Below are 13429 nucleotides of genomic sequence, written 5' to 3'. Positions count from 1 at the left end.
CACAGTAAGTTTTTGTTACAACATAACTCTATGGGTACAAGGCAGCATAATTTACCTTTGGGGGAGGTTGGGCCAGCTTGAAGGCATGCTCGATGTCGCTCAACCTGACATAATTTGGATCAGCTAAGTTGAATAGCTCTCCAATCCTGGCTTTGACTTCTATCTTGTCAAGCGCCTCTTGACTGGTCCTAGTTGGGTCTGCGCTACCTTAGTACTCATAGCTAGGATGTACCCTCCTCTGGCAAGGCTGGATCCTTCGGCTGATGAAGTTCCCGACCACGCTCGGACCATCTAGTTTCTTCCATGGGATCATCTCAAGAAGTTCTGAGACCTGCTCCAAGTGCTCGGGCTTTTCCGACCAGCTGTTCTTCTTCTCTGGAATGAACCCCATGTCGCACAATGTGATCGTGTTCGGCTCTTCATGGATGTAGAACCACTTCTTGTACCAGTCATCCAAAGATGTGTTCCAAGGGCAGTGCAAGTACTGGGCCTTCATCCCATCACGTAGATTGAGGTACACACCTCTGGCTATCTTCGAGCCGCCGCTTCCTTTCTTCCACAGACAGAAAAGATGGCGAAAGAAGTCGAAATGGGACTGGAAACCACCATATGCTTCGCAAAGATGGATGAAGGTGGAGACAAGAAGAATCGAGTTGGGATGCAAATTGCAAATCCCAATCTTGTAATACAAACAGAGCCCCTAAAGGAAAGGGTGCACTAGAACCCCAAAACCCCGCTTGAAAAAATCCTCGAAAACCACAATTTCACCTGGATGTGGATCGGGGTAGCTTTCTCCTTCCGGCGCGTGGCATCCTGCAAGTGCCTTGTTGTGGAGTACTCCCATGATGACAAGGTCTTTGATGGTCTGCTCGTTGCTCCTTGACTTCCACCACTCCTTTGCCATGACTCCGGCTTTCTTCTAGGCGTCTTTCTTCGCCATGAATCTACCCTTGCTATGGGGGTGGATACGGTGGAGGGGTGATTGGTGATGATCTCAGAGGTATAGGGTTTGGCGAGAGGAAGAAGAAGGCTGTGGCGGTGAATGATAATGGGGATCGGTAAAAAGTAACTTACCAATTCTATAATATAAATAACCAAGAGTTCCACCGTTTCGTCTGTCCGAGATTCTTGGGAGACGTGCGCACGCGCCGTAGACGGTTGTTTTCACAACCTCGATATCTATGCCAATATATGCGCCCCTTTGTTACCAGTGTACGCGCCTCTTCATTGCTACTGTGAGAGGGCCCACACTGACGCACCTCCTTACAGGTGCTAAGTGACTATTTGCTTGAAAGGACAAGAAGACAGTATGACGTGCTATACCCGTCTGCTTTTTTGACCAGATGTGTCAGAAATGACTTGACAGAGTAAGAAGGCAAATAAATACACCAAATAATAGTACAAGCGGCATTCATTCCTTCGCTGCATATCTCGTACTTAGGGATGGTCCAGACCACTGTTGTGTTCGGGGATTGCTCCGACCACTACCGTGCTCGAGGACTGCTCCGACCACTACTATGTTCAGGGATTGTTCCGAATAGTGCTCGGTGACTGCTCTCCTCGGCTACATGTGACGTGTACTCACATACAGTCAAGAGGCATTTATTTGGACCTTGCTACAAGGCTTATACTTCTCCTTCCAGCAAGCTCGGGAACTACATCGGTACGATGCACCTGCCGATGCATCTAGTATTGATTGTATGATGACTAGATTCTTAACTTCAGTGGAAATTCTTTTTAGACCCTGGCACCACATGCCTGCGTCACCTACTATCAGACTCGGGGACTAAGTGGGCACACTTCACCTTGCGGTGAATGTGTTTATTTAATCGACCCCTACGCTTTGACTGATTGTCAGGATTACTATCGTGCTCGGGATCTGTCCCGACCACTGCTCGGATACCGCTCTCCTCGGCTACATGTGATTTGTGCTCGCATACAGTTGAGAGAAATTTATTTAGACCTTGCTACAAGGCTTATACTTTGCCTTCCAGCAAACTCGGGGACTACATCGATACGATGCACCTGCCGGTGCATCTCGTATGACTTATATTATGATTGGATTTTTGACTTGACTGAGACTTCTTTTTAGACCCTAGCACCACATGCCTGTGTCACCTACTGCCAGGCTCGGGGAGTAAGTGGGCACACTTCACCTTGCGGTGAATGTGTTTGTTTTTCGACCCCAACGCCTCTGATGATTATGGGTGCTACGCTTCAAGACGCACTTACATTTCTTTTTAGAAATACAAGTGGGCACACTTCCTAGGACGGAAATCTTTTTCTTTTTTCTTAAGAGCACCATACATTCTTCAGACAACCTACTTCTCTGGTTACAACGGTGCTCTGAGATGTCAGGAACTCGAGCCTCACTGTTCGGAGAAGGTTAAAATAGCGTGTCGCAGCATAATACATGGTGCTCGGGGACTAGCTGTGGGGGTATTAACCCCTATACCCTTACGGCTAAGCTTGGGTCGGCCCAGATCAGAGGGTCCGGTCCACCAAAAGACGACGCGCGGCCCGGCCAACCTGTTTGGAGTCCCGCGCAAGGAGTCAAGACAGATTTGGCGATCAAGCAAGATCCTGGTCGATTAGAATAGGAATCCTTATCCGACCACCTATGGCAATTGTAACTGGCTAGGATTAGTTTCCAGATCTATAACCCTGCCCCCTGGACTATATAAGGCGGGCAGGGGACCCCTCTAAAAAACATCTCTCATTGACATACAGCAATACAATCAGACGCAGGACGTAGGTATTACGCCTTCTTGGCGGCTGAACCTGGATAAAACCTCGTGTCTGCCTTGCATCACCGTCTTATTTTGTGGCTTGCGCATCTGTCTGCCGACAATCTACTACCTTGAGCATACCTCTAGGTAGACTGCCGACCATATTTCGTCGATAATTTCCTTTATAAATGTACCAACACCACCAAGTGTACACCACTATGTGTATGTGTGTTAGCATTTTTATAATCATTTTTCAAAGGATTAGCCACTCAACTTGCCACGCCACTCAATCCTAGCGACGATGCAATGTTAGATCACTCAAGTGGCACTAGATGACCGATATACAAACAAGTTTGCCCCTCTTGATAGTACGGCCATCTATCCTAAACCTAGTCATAAACTTCTCTACACATCTATGACCGGTGAAATGAAATGCCCTAGGTTATACCTTTGCCTTGCGCATTCCATTCCATCTCCTCCAATGTCGATGCAACACATGCACCAACATAATCAACAATGATATGATCCACTTTATATCATCACGTGATTATATTGGTTCATCGATCTTGACTTCACTTGCTTTTCACCGTTGCTTTCGTCCATCGGCACCAAGTCTTGCTTAAGCTTCACCGCCACACGGTCCATCGCTCCAAAGCCTCCAACTTGCCCTTCACGCTTGCAACCGGTCCATCAAGCCAAGTCATGTCTTGATCTTCTCCACCTTGATCACATGACTCAATGTCATGTCTCATTTGTAATGAGCTCCTTCATCATCACATGTGTGAGCTTTGCAACATCTCCAAGCTATTTTCACCTTCATGGCATATGTTGCTCACACACATGTACTTGTGGACTAATCACATATGTATCTCACATAAACACAATTAGTCCACCTAGGTTGTCACTCAATTATCAAAACCACACAAGGATCTTTCAACTGCGTCACCTACTGTCAAGCTCGGAGACTAAGTGGGCACACTTCACCTTGCGGTGAGTGTGTTTGCTTTATTCTAGAAGACTCCACGCCTCCTGAAGTTGAAGAAGACCATCTCCCTTTCTCGTGGTCGGACTCTAAGTGGGCACACTTGGTTCACAGCGAGAAAAATTTTGCTTTTGAACTTGAGCTCCTTACATCCTTCTGGCAAGCCTTACTTGGGATACTCTGCTCGGCGACGGTTCACAACTGCTCAGCGACTCATTAGGGTGGTCGGACTATGAGTCTGACTGCTCGGCTTTATTCACACCTGCTCGGACAAGCTCAAGACGGCGTTACACAGCGGATGCAAGGCGCTCGGGGACTAGCTGTGGGGGGCACGACCTCGGATACCCACGACAAACTACATGGGCTACGCTCTTAGAGGCAGTCCAGCCCACAAGACGAAGACCTACGGTGCACGACACTACTCGGCGTGCACCGCAAGACATCAAGGGCGATATTCTGAAGATACTACAAGATCTGTTAGGATACGTTCGATCCTATGATTCATGTAATATGTTATTATTTTTCGGTTATCTTCTAGATCTAACCGACTTGTAACTCTGCCCCCAGACTATATAAGGCGGGCAGGGACCCCCTCAAAACACACGCAAGATCATACGAAGTCAATACAAATCAACAGACCATAGGAGTAGGGTATTACGTCGCGCTGACGGCCCGAACCTGTCTAACTCTTGCGTCTCTGTTGCCTTCTTATTCTTGATTACATGCATCTCTGTCGATCAATCTATCTTCATGGGATATCCCTTGGAGGACTGCCGACGATATTCTGTCGACATACATGATATTGCAGCCGAGTTGCCGAGTGCCTTACTCAAATTTTTGTTCTTCCTTGTTCTTCTTGGACTTGTGAAGTGATCCCTCTGGGTTCCCCTATTTCATGCTCGACGGTTTCCAGTACGGCTGTATCGTTTTGTGTGGATTAGTTCTGGATTGTGGTTCTGCGGTTGTTCGGAGATCGAATCGAAGTCTTCGCGGTTTCGGTGCCTCTCACCCCGTTGCTCAGTCGCATCTAACCTTTGTCAGGTATAAAACTAGTTATCCCGTTGTTCACAGCAAGTTATCTTAGATTCATGACCTAGTGTCGTGAAGATTGGGCCACTCTCAAGGACGTTCCTTATCATCGCACCAGGTGGGCTGGCGCGACAGTGCTGTCGCGCCGGAGTCGCTGACGCGACAGGGCGAGCCCCACGCTCCGCCACGTCAGCTCCGATCAAACATGCACGCCACCGTGGCTCCCCTTGTCACGTCGGTGCATGTGGCGCGACAACACGGTGCAGTCGCGCCGGCCACGCAAGCACGACCAAAAGGGCTACCTTATGCAATTTGTTTTTGGGAGCGGTTATTATTAAAATATTAATTAAAAAAGCACTAAAAATAATAATAATAAGCCCCATCTCGCGTACCCCATGCGCCCTCATGTCCGACCTAGAGAAGACCATGCGCCCCGTCGTGGACGCCCTCCGCTGCCTCGGGCTCCCCGAGGAGTTCATCTCGAAGCTAGTCATCATCGAGATGGGCGTGCTCATGATCTCGCCCGACCGCATATGCTAGATCTTCGAGGGCCTGAAGGAGTTCGGCTTGGGCGTAACGGAGAAGGGCTTTCTTTACGGCATCTGCGCGTTATGCGGCATCAGTAGGGAGACGTGGCTGCATAGGGTGGCCCTGTACCGGAGCTTCGGGGTGTCCGAGGGTGAGCTGCGCAGAGCGTTCAATAGGCAGCCAACGATACAGAGCTTCTCTGATGAGATCATAAAGAAGAAGCTCCGGTTCTTCCTGGATGAGCTGAAGCTTGAACTAAGCGAAGTAATGGGGCAGCCTGTGCTTATAGGGTATAGCTTGGAGAAGAACATCATACCAAAGTTGTTGATGAGGGTCGAGGGAGGGAAAGATTGGGCCCAACGTCAAGTTGATTTCGGCATTGCTTGGTAGCGCCAAGATGTTCTCCACAAAGTATGTATTGAGGTACGCTCACGATGTGCCAGATGTTGTTAAGGCGTATGAGGGTAAGATTACATTTGATGGTTTCAGGGATCAGGATGTTTTAGTTCCAATGAAGCTGTGAGGCAAGTTTTGTAGGATTATATCACAAGGTTAGGTGTCATTCCTTCCAATGCCATTGAGATCAAGGCATGCTATGATTCTAACACTGTTTCACTGTGTTATGTTAATTCTGGTCATTTTTTCACATAACCATCTCCATAGAATTTACTGTACCTTCCTGTCCTCTGGATTGACAAATGTAAAAAATGTGGATCATGTGATGTTGTCTAAGTAATATTTGATCTGGTACGCTGAACTGATTCATTCAATTTGTTATGCTTTTGAAGGCTCTTTCTGTCTTTCGGTAATATTGTGATTTTGAAATATGTTGCAGGAATGACCTTAGTACTTAAGACTCTGTTGTTCCATTCTAATTGATATATAAATTCGTCATCCATTGACAACTTCGAAGATCCTGATTTTGTTGGTCCTCACAATATGCAATGTGTGCATCCACTGAATTTTATGTACAGCTCATGAGCATTTAAAAGTGAAAGTTTTGATCTGTTTACAATGTGGTTCTTGTGGGTTTGATGCATTTGTCGTACTGCTATTATTCTTGTGAAGCTTGTGTTATATAGGTGATATTGTGTATGAAAATTCCTGTTCTAGATGAGGCTCTTGTCATGGCGAGTTGAACGCCACCAACTTAATTGTAAGCTTGATAGCTGACCACAGTGGAGATAAAGCCGATGAGTATTTGCTAACGGTTGCATCCTTACATTACATCAACAACATAGGAAAACAGTTTTATTGGCAAATACATCAACAAACAGCTATCGTCGACATAAGGACTGCTTTTACATAACCCTGCTTCACCATGTGAGTGGAGAGTTTCTAAAATTCTCTGTATCAAGATGTTACTAGGATACTTGTAAATATTATGTCGATATGTTGGTGAATACAAGATTTGAATACAAGCGAGAATGAACTTCGTGGCACCGTCTCCGCTGGAGAAAAGAAGTTCAGATCCTTCGCTCAACCACAAGCTAAATGAATGATTGTGTATATTAGCAAATGCTAAACCACAAGCTACACCGGAGCTCCAGGTTCAGTATAGCAAAAGAAGCACTTTAGGAGACGGTAGGAGCATTTTAGGAGACAGTTTGATAAATACCGGTGATCTTCAAAGACGGTCCGAGCATTTTAAGAAACAGATTCATAAATACCCGAAAATTGATTAACAGGGCTGAACATCTTAAAAGACTCTAAAAATGAAGATCATCTCAGCCAACACAGGTTATTACGGTTGTTCAAATAGCGACCAAAACTCAAATACAACTTCATTTAATGTGCAACTTTATTAAGTTACTGAACTATACAATAGTACTATCTTAACCTGTTTTTTTTTATCTAAGTATGATTGTGCCATATAGATATATCTTTGTTAAAGTACAGAAGATACAAACATAGGCCACCGAAATGTTGCCTTTCAAGTTTCCCAAAAAAAAATGCTCCCTTTCAAGATAAAAGGACAAATGGTCTCCAGAACGATAATTACAAGCCTGGTTGTTCTTCCATGCAAAATGTGCTGCGGCGTGGAGCCAAACGAGCCAAAAAAAAGGAGATAAAGATGCAGCACGGGAAGAGCGTTTGTATACCTACCCCCTCCTCCTTCTCCGTCAGTTCCGATCTGCTTCTCCTGAACACAACGCAACAGAGCAGAGGGCAACACGGGCGCTGATGGCGATGGGCGCGGCGCTGCGGGCGGCTGCCGCTGACGCGGTGGTGACGTTCCTGTGGGTGATGTGCGTCTCCACGCTGGGGGCCTCGACGGCGGCGGTGACGTCCTACCTGAGGTTGCAGGGCGTCCACTACGCGCTCCTGGTCACCGTCTCCCTCCTCTCCGTGCTCCTCTTCGCCTTCAATATCCTCCGCGACGCACTCGGCGGCGCCAGCTTCAACCCCACCGGCGTTGCCGCCTTCTATGCCGCCGGAGTCACCAGCCCCTCCCTCTTCTCCGTCGCGCTCCGATTACCGGCACAGGTTAGTTTTCACTTGAATTTGGGTTCAGTTCAATTCAAGGTTTCAGAAATGTCTTCTTCAGAGAGACTGATGCGGACTACTAACTGATCAGGCCGCCGGCGCTGTGGGCGGCGCTCTTGCCATCTCGGAGCTGATGCCGGCGCAGTACAAGCACATGCTTGGGGGACCCTCGCTCAAGGTGGATCCCCACACCGGCGCCGTCGCCGAATTAGTGCTTACTTTCGTCATCACCTTGGCCGTGCTCTTGATCATAGTCAAGGGGCCCCGCAACCCCATCATCAAGACATGGATGATCTCCATCTGCACCTTGTGCCTCGTCCTCACCGGCGCAGCATACACCGGCCCTTCCATGAACCCAGCCAATGTCAGTCTCTTCCTTTCTTTTTTCTCTTTTCCTTCTACTGTTGTCTGTTGTTTGGCCAGCAGCTCATTACTTGTATATACTTTTCACTCCAATTGGTAGTTTCCTGTCACCATCTATACATACAGCGAGCAAATTTCAACACCCAACTAGAAAATAACTGTGCCTTTTGGTCCGTCACAGGGAACTTTAGCAGCTTGATTGCCTATCTGACAAATATCTGTAGATGTTATCTGACAAATATTTGTAGATGTTCGATGGCTTTCAGGAAGGTTATATATGTGGGTATCCTGATCTTACCATTCTTTAGTAAGAAAGGTGATTTTATAACATAATTTAGTGGTATGCTTTGGCCAGTGTACATGCGCGGATGTCGTATTTTGAGAGACCACACATGGCTAGACCATTTTCTTTGATACATGAAAATAAATTATTTCTTTCGCTAGCAAGTGGTATATCACTTGAATGATGCAAAATCAGTTGTCTGAATGAAAGGATTTCAGTTCTCTGGGTAAATGTTTAAATAAACATTTACTGTTTACATATGATTACCTATTTCTAAAATAATTGTACGAAATGGCCGGCATGTTACAATGAGAAGAAAAAGCTGAACAAAATTATTTGACCACCAAATCATCATACTTGATCTTTTGAAGCATCTTCTTGTTCTTTGTCTGAAGGTCCTGCATGAGCAATTTTGCAAGTTAAGAGCACAACATTGCGACTCATCTTTTTTTTTAAAAAAAAAAATACAGCTCCCAACTAACAGAGTCAGCATGGTGATAGGAAGTGGAAAACAAAATATTGTTCCAGAAGAACTCTAGAGATATAGGATAGGTGTTTATAGAGAAGGCACACATATGCAGCATATAGCCACCTTATCTCCATGTCTAAATCTGAACACAAATTGGCATTCTTCACACTGGTTGTTTGTTCTATGGCCAAAAAGTATAATTGGAACACTCAGTCTATAAATTAAAGTTGCTTGTCACTGAAATAGATTGAAATGGAAAAGTTAGCAAATTAACAAATTGTAGACCGCTAATCATACTACCATATTGTAATGAAAAGTTTTATTGAGTTTCATCAAAATTTTATAACCATAAGACAGGAAAATTTTTATTTTATTTCTTTCTAGAATATTTTATATAGCCTTCAAACTGAATTCTACTTCCTCTGTTACAGATTTTAGCTCACTTTGGCTTTGTCCTAAGTCAAACTTCCTTAACTTGGACCAAGTTTATAGAAAAATGCACCAACATTTACAACTTTAAATTAGTTTCAGTATATTCTTCACGAAATATGTTTTGATATTGGATTGTTTGAACTTGTAGATGTTAACATATTTTTGTAAAAACTTAGTCAAAGTTAGAGAAGTTTGACTTAGTACAAAGACAAAGTGAACTGTGATTTGGAACAGAGGGAGTAGATGTTATCTCAAGTAAGCAACCATGCTTGGACACCATTGCTTATATCATGACATAGAGCACATACTCACCTGAAAAGGGTCTGAGTTTCTGTTTTGCCGAAGTCCTCAAACCTTGGAAAATCTCGCATACTTCACCTTTTTTTTTTAATCAGACACCAGATGAATACCTGCACATAGAACCCTGCATTCTAAAGGAGCACAACAATACAACGTGAACATAAGTGCCAATGATTGTCTATGTGTTTGAGGTGAACTAAACAAAGTTAATTATCCAATTGAAGGATAAGCGCATAGTAAAGTTGGCAGAATACAATGCAGAGTAATGCTGGCAGAATATCTCAAATTGTTTGTGCTGATTAGATACAGATTCTACTTTGTTTAGCTGAGTAAGTACCTGTACCCTCCTGCGGTAACTGAACATACAAATAGAGGGCATGTTTGCCGAGACAGATTGCAGCAATGTCTGAGTGCAGGTATTGCTCTGCAAAAGCAAGCAATAAGCTCAGAAATTGACCTCTGGCAATGCCATGATGGAAACCTCTAAGAGCTTGTTTGGATAAACTAAACTCAATCCCTCCGAATCCATATGGATTGGAGTGGAAATGAACTAATTTTCCACCTCTTGCAATATGTATGAATTGAAGGGCATTGCTATGTTTCCAAACAAGCCCTAAAGAGTGGAGTATAGGATGGCGTCTGAGAAGTTGACCAGAAGATCAACAGAGGCAAGGACAGGAACCCGCTCCTCACAAGAGTGATGAGACATAGCGATGGCCATGACTATTGGATCGCAAGAGTGGTTCCTATCCCCATATGCCATTGCTACCCTCAGGGAATACTGCCCTAGGAATAGTGGTGTAGATCATTGCTGAATTTTGAATATTTTGGTAATTATCTGATAAGAGCTGATTTTAGATTACTGTTCTTATAGCTTTAACCATTTCTCTGTTCCTGGCCATTTTCAGTTTAGTGCTCTTTGCTAAAAATAAGGGTTCTAGTTTCCTGTTTTCTTTAACTTATGAATCTTGATCAAATATTATCTACAGGCATTTGGCTGGGCGTATGTTAACAATCGCCATAATACGTGGGAGCAGTTCTATGTGTACTGGATATGCCCCTTCATTGGTGCCATTCTTGCTGCGTGGATCTTCAGGGCTTTGTTCCTAGCACCGCCACCTAAGCCCAAGGCCAAGAAAGCATGATGAACATCATTTGGTCATGGATGCTGGATTTGATAAATCAACATGAATTGCTAGAATTAGAGGAACGCCAAGACTAAGTTCCTGGTGTATTTAATTACCTCGATTTCCCAGCATGTTGAGTTACATTGATTAATGTGATACTCTGTTACTCATACCATTTATTGTAAGGTTCCCCATGCGAACATGAAATATCTACCTGTGTATATACATTACAGGTACACATTACTGTTGGCTGTTGCGTCCTGACCTGTGAACCAAACCCCAAAAAGGTTTTGTATGATTGGTCAAAAAGGTTCTGTATGAATCAGCCTGTGTAGCCTTACTTTCTTCACTCCTGAATTTTTCCGACGATTGAAAAGTGAAAACACAATAAAACAACCCATTGACACAAACCTTAAATCATAGTCTTTTGAGCTTGAGCACTCTTATTCATCGGTCAGATCAGATAGCAATATATAGCCTATCCACCTGAACCGGCAAGAGCAGCCATACTCAAAGCGAGCTCAAGCTGTGCCGGGCCGTCGGTGCTCAGCCTATCCGCCGTTTTCTCGAGTGCAGGCCTAAAACTAGAGTTGAACATTGCTGTTTGGTAGTGATGAAAACGGATCGGATAGATATCACCGATATTACATTTGTTTTCATATTTCTGTCCGGATTCGGATTCGAATATGGATAGTGTCAACTATGTCGGATAGGATACGATTGGATATCGACATCATAAATATGCGATTTGAGTATTCGGATATGGATACGGCATCGGATGTTGGATATCCGGACTCGGATACGAACAGATCTTAACCCCTCTAAACGGATTCGGTTTCGAATACGGTCATAAAATATCTTTCATCCCTACTGTTTGATACGGTACCACCGTACTAGAGGGGGACAATTTATTGAGACAGCACAGCGACTGCCAAAATCACCAAGACCATCATCTTCTTTGGTCTCAGACGGACATGACACCGTCAAGTAGCAGCTGGTGGCACCGTCAGCTAGCCGAGGTGGAAGTTGTTACAGGTGGTCTGCCTGAACAGCAGCGAGGAGCTGAACCCGAGCCGCGACGCCTCCAGGTCGAACTGCAGCAGGTTGTCCTCCATCATGTGCCCGCCGATCACCACCGACGTCCGCGGCGCCTTGCCGCCGTCCACCACGCCGAGGCACAGCGCCCCGCCCTCGGTGGCCACCATCGAGTTCCACCCGAACACCACCCACGACGTGGCCTCGTTCCCGAGAACCAGCTCGATGGTGGGCACGGCCGGGCCCACGCGCGTGCTCCCCACCTTGCTCCCGTCGTAGCACAGCTTGAACGGCGCCACGGGCGGCGCCCGCGGGATCATGGCCGTCTCGGTCGCGAACGCGTCGGTGACGGCCTCGTAGATCGAGGACTGCAGCACGGTGTAGGGCGTCCACCGTGCTGAGCTTGGTCCCGCCCACGCCGCCCTTCCTGTCGATGGCCAGCAGAGTGGCGTTCAGCGGCACGGCGCGGCCGTTCACCTTGATGGCCGTGACGCCGACGAAGTACTCGTCCGACTTGTCGCCCCTGGCGGACACGCCCGCCGTGCTCACCGGGTTGACGAGGAGCGGGGTGTAGGTGAGCGACGCGTCGGACAGCACCACCCCGGGCTGGAACGCGTAGGGCGCGTCGCCGAAGACGACGACGCCCGCCGCGGCCGCGGACGACGGCAGGCAGAGCGCGAACTTCCTGGAGAAGCGGAACGTGGAGGCGAGCTGCGTGGGCAGCGCGAAGCGGGAGCGGCTGAGCGACGCCATCCCGGCGGCGCCCGCGGCCAGGCCCTGCGTCAGGAACGTGGAGCCGCAGGCGAAGAGGAACGCGGGCGCCGTGGCGAGCGGGCCCGGGGCCGGGCGGGACGTGGTGGGCAGCGCCAGCACGTCGGTGATGACTGTTGCCGCCCGTGCTGAGCCGCGTGACCGTGTTCTCGGGGAACCCGCCGCAGGTGTCGTTGAGGCAGGACGGGCTCGGAGCGCCCGAGCAGGTGGTGGCGCAGGCCGCCGCCGCCGACCGCGAGAGGAGGCGGCAGAGGCTGGACCCGCACGGCACGCGGCTGTAGGTGGAGGACGCGTACGACCCAGCGTCGCAGTCCACCCAGAGCGTGGCTCCCGCCAGGTCCAGCACGGCCTTCACCGGCACCAGCGGCGTGCGCTGCCGGAACCCCGTCACGTACTGCTGCGTGGCGTCGTCCTTGCTCACCGGCAGCACCACGGCGCTGGGTTTGCCGCCGGAGCCGGCCTCCGCGCGTGACAGCAGGCAGAGGAAGAGGACAGCTGCCGCAAGAGGGCGAGCACTGCTAGCAGGGTGGCGTGCCATGATGTGAGTGTGAGCGTGTGGGACGTGATGGCGATGTGAAGTGATGATATCAGCGGCACGCAAGGATCGATCTTTATAGCGAGGTGGGGAAGGGGAACGCGGCGGGGCGTGACGCCGAAATGGACCCAGTCGTCGCGGTTGGTGCGTACCAGTAGCTTGTGCCGGCAGGCGGTATCTTTTCGGCTGAGCGAGGCAGCAAGTCCACAGCGGCTCGGCAGACTGCGCGCGTCTGCATGGCGCGAGCGAATTTTTTGTATGGGGAGATCTAGGCGCCACGAGCGCTTATCATCCCTGCCGGCTGCCGCATCGACGGCACGGCACGTGACGCGGGGTGTCGCCGCCTCTGACTTGGGACC

General features: G+C 47.8%; 2 protein-coding genes and 1 pseudogene across 2 annotated transcripts; 2 read left to right on the top strand and 1 right to left on the bottom strand.

Annotated features, from left to right (window-relative positions):
- The first annotated feature begins 5145 nt into the window (after positions 1–5145).
- LOC136516713 (uncharacterized) lies at positions 5146–5791 on the top strand (annotated as a pseudogene).
- Positions 5792–7312: 1521 nt separating this feature from the next.
- Positions 7313–11054, top strand: LOC136517248 (aquaporin SIP1-2). The gene is made up of 3 exons (XM_066510785.1): positions 7313–7755; positions 7847–8119; positions 10592–11054. Exons 1-3 carry the CDS (start codon positions 7453–7455, stop codon positions 10745–10747), a joined length of 732 nt encoding a protein of 243 aa, XP_066366882.1. The 5' UTR covers positions 7313–7452; the 3' UTR covers positions 10748–11054.
- A 354-nt stretch (positions 11055–11408) lies between these two features.
- On the bottom strand, positions 11409–13100 carry LOC136518641 (probable aspartic proteinase GIP2). Its single transcript, XM_066512315.1, is given in 3 exon segments — positions 11409–12153; positions 12155–12649; positions 12651–13100. Coding segments are annotated over 3 exon segments (1332 nt in total). The 5' UTR covers positions 13074–13100; the 3' UTR covers positions 11409–11739.
- Positions 13101–13429: the final 329 nt, after the last annotated feature.

This window comes from Miscanthus floridulus, chromosome 17 (assembly GCF_019320115.1).
Source record: "Miscanthus floridulus cultivar M001 chromosome 17, ASM1932011v1, whole genome shotgun sequence".
Taxonomy (NCBI): Eukaryota; Viridiplantae; Streptophyta; class Magnoliopsida; order Poales; family Poaceae; genus Miscanthus; species Miscanthus floridulus.
Note: the sequence above shows the minus strand (reverse complement) of the source record. Positions and strands in the feature narration are given on the sequence as shown.

What these genes read in the sequence shown, in the direction of transcription:
- LOC136517248 (XM_066510785.1), top strand. Translation starts at nt 7,453, where the DNA reads ATGGCGATGGGCGCGGCGCTGCGGGCGGCTGCCGCTGACGCGGTGGTG. An exon ending in CGCTCCGATTACCGGCACAG is followed by an intron (nt 7,756 to 7,846) that starts GTTAGTTTTCAC and finishes CTAACTGATCAG; the next exon opens with GCCGCCGGCGCTGTGGGCGG. An exon ending in CTTCCATGAACCCAGCCAAT is followed by an intron (nt 8,120 to 10,591) that starts GTCAGTCTCTTC and finishes TATTATCTACAG; the next exon opens with GCATTTGGCTGGGCGTATGT.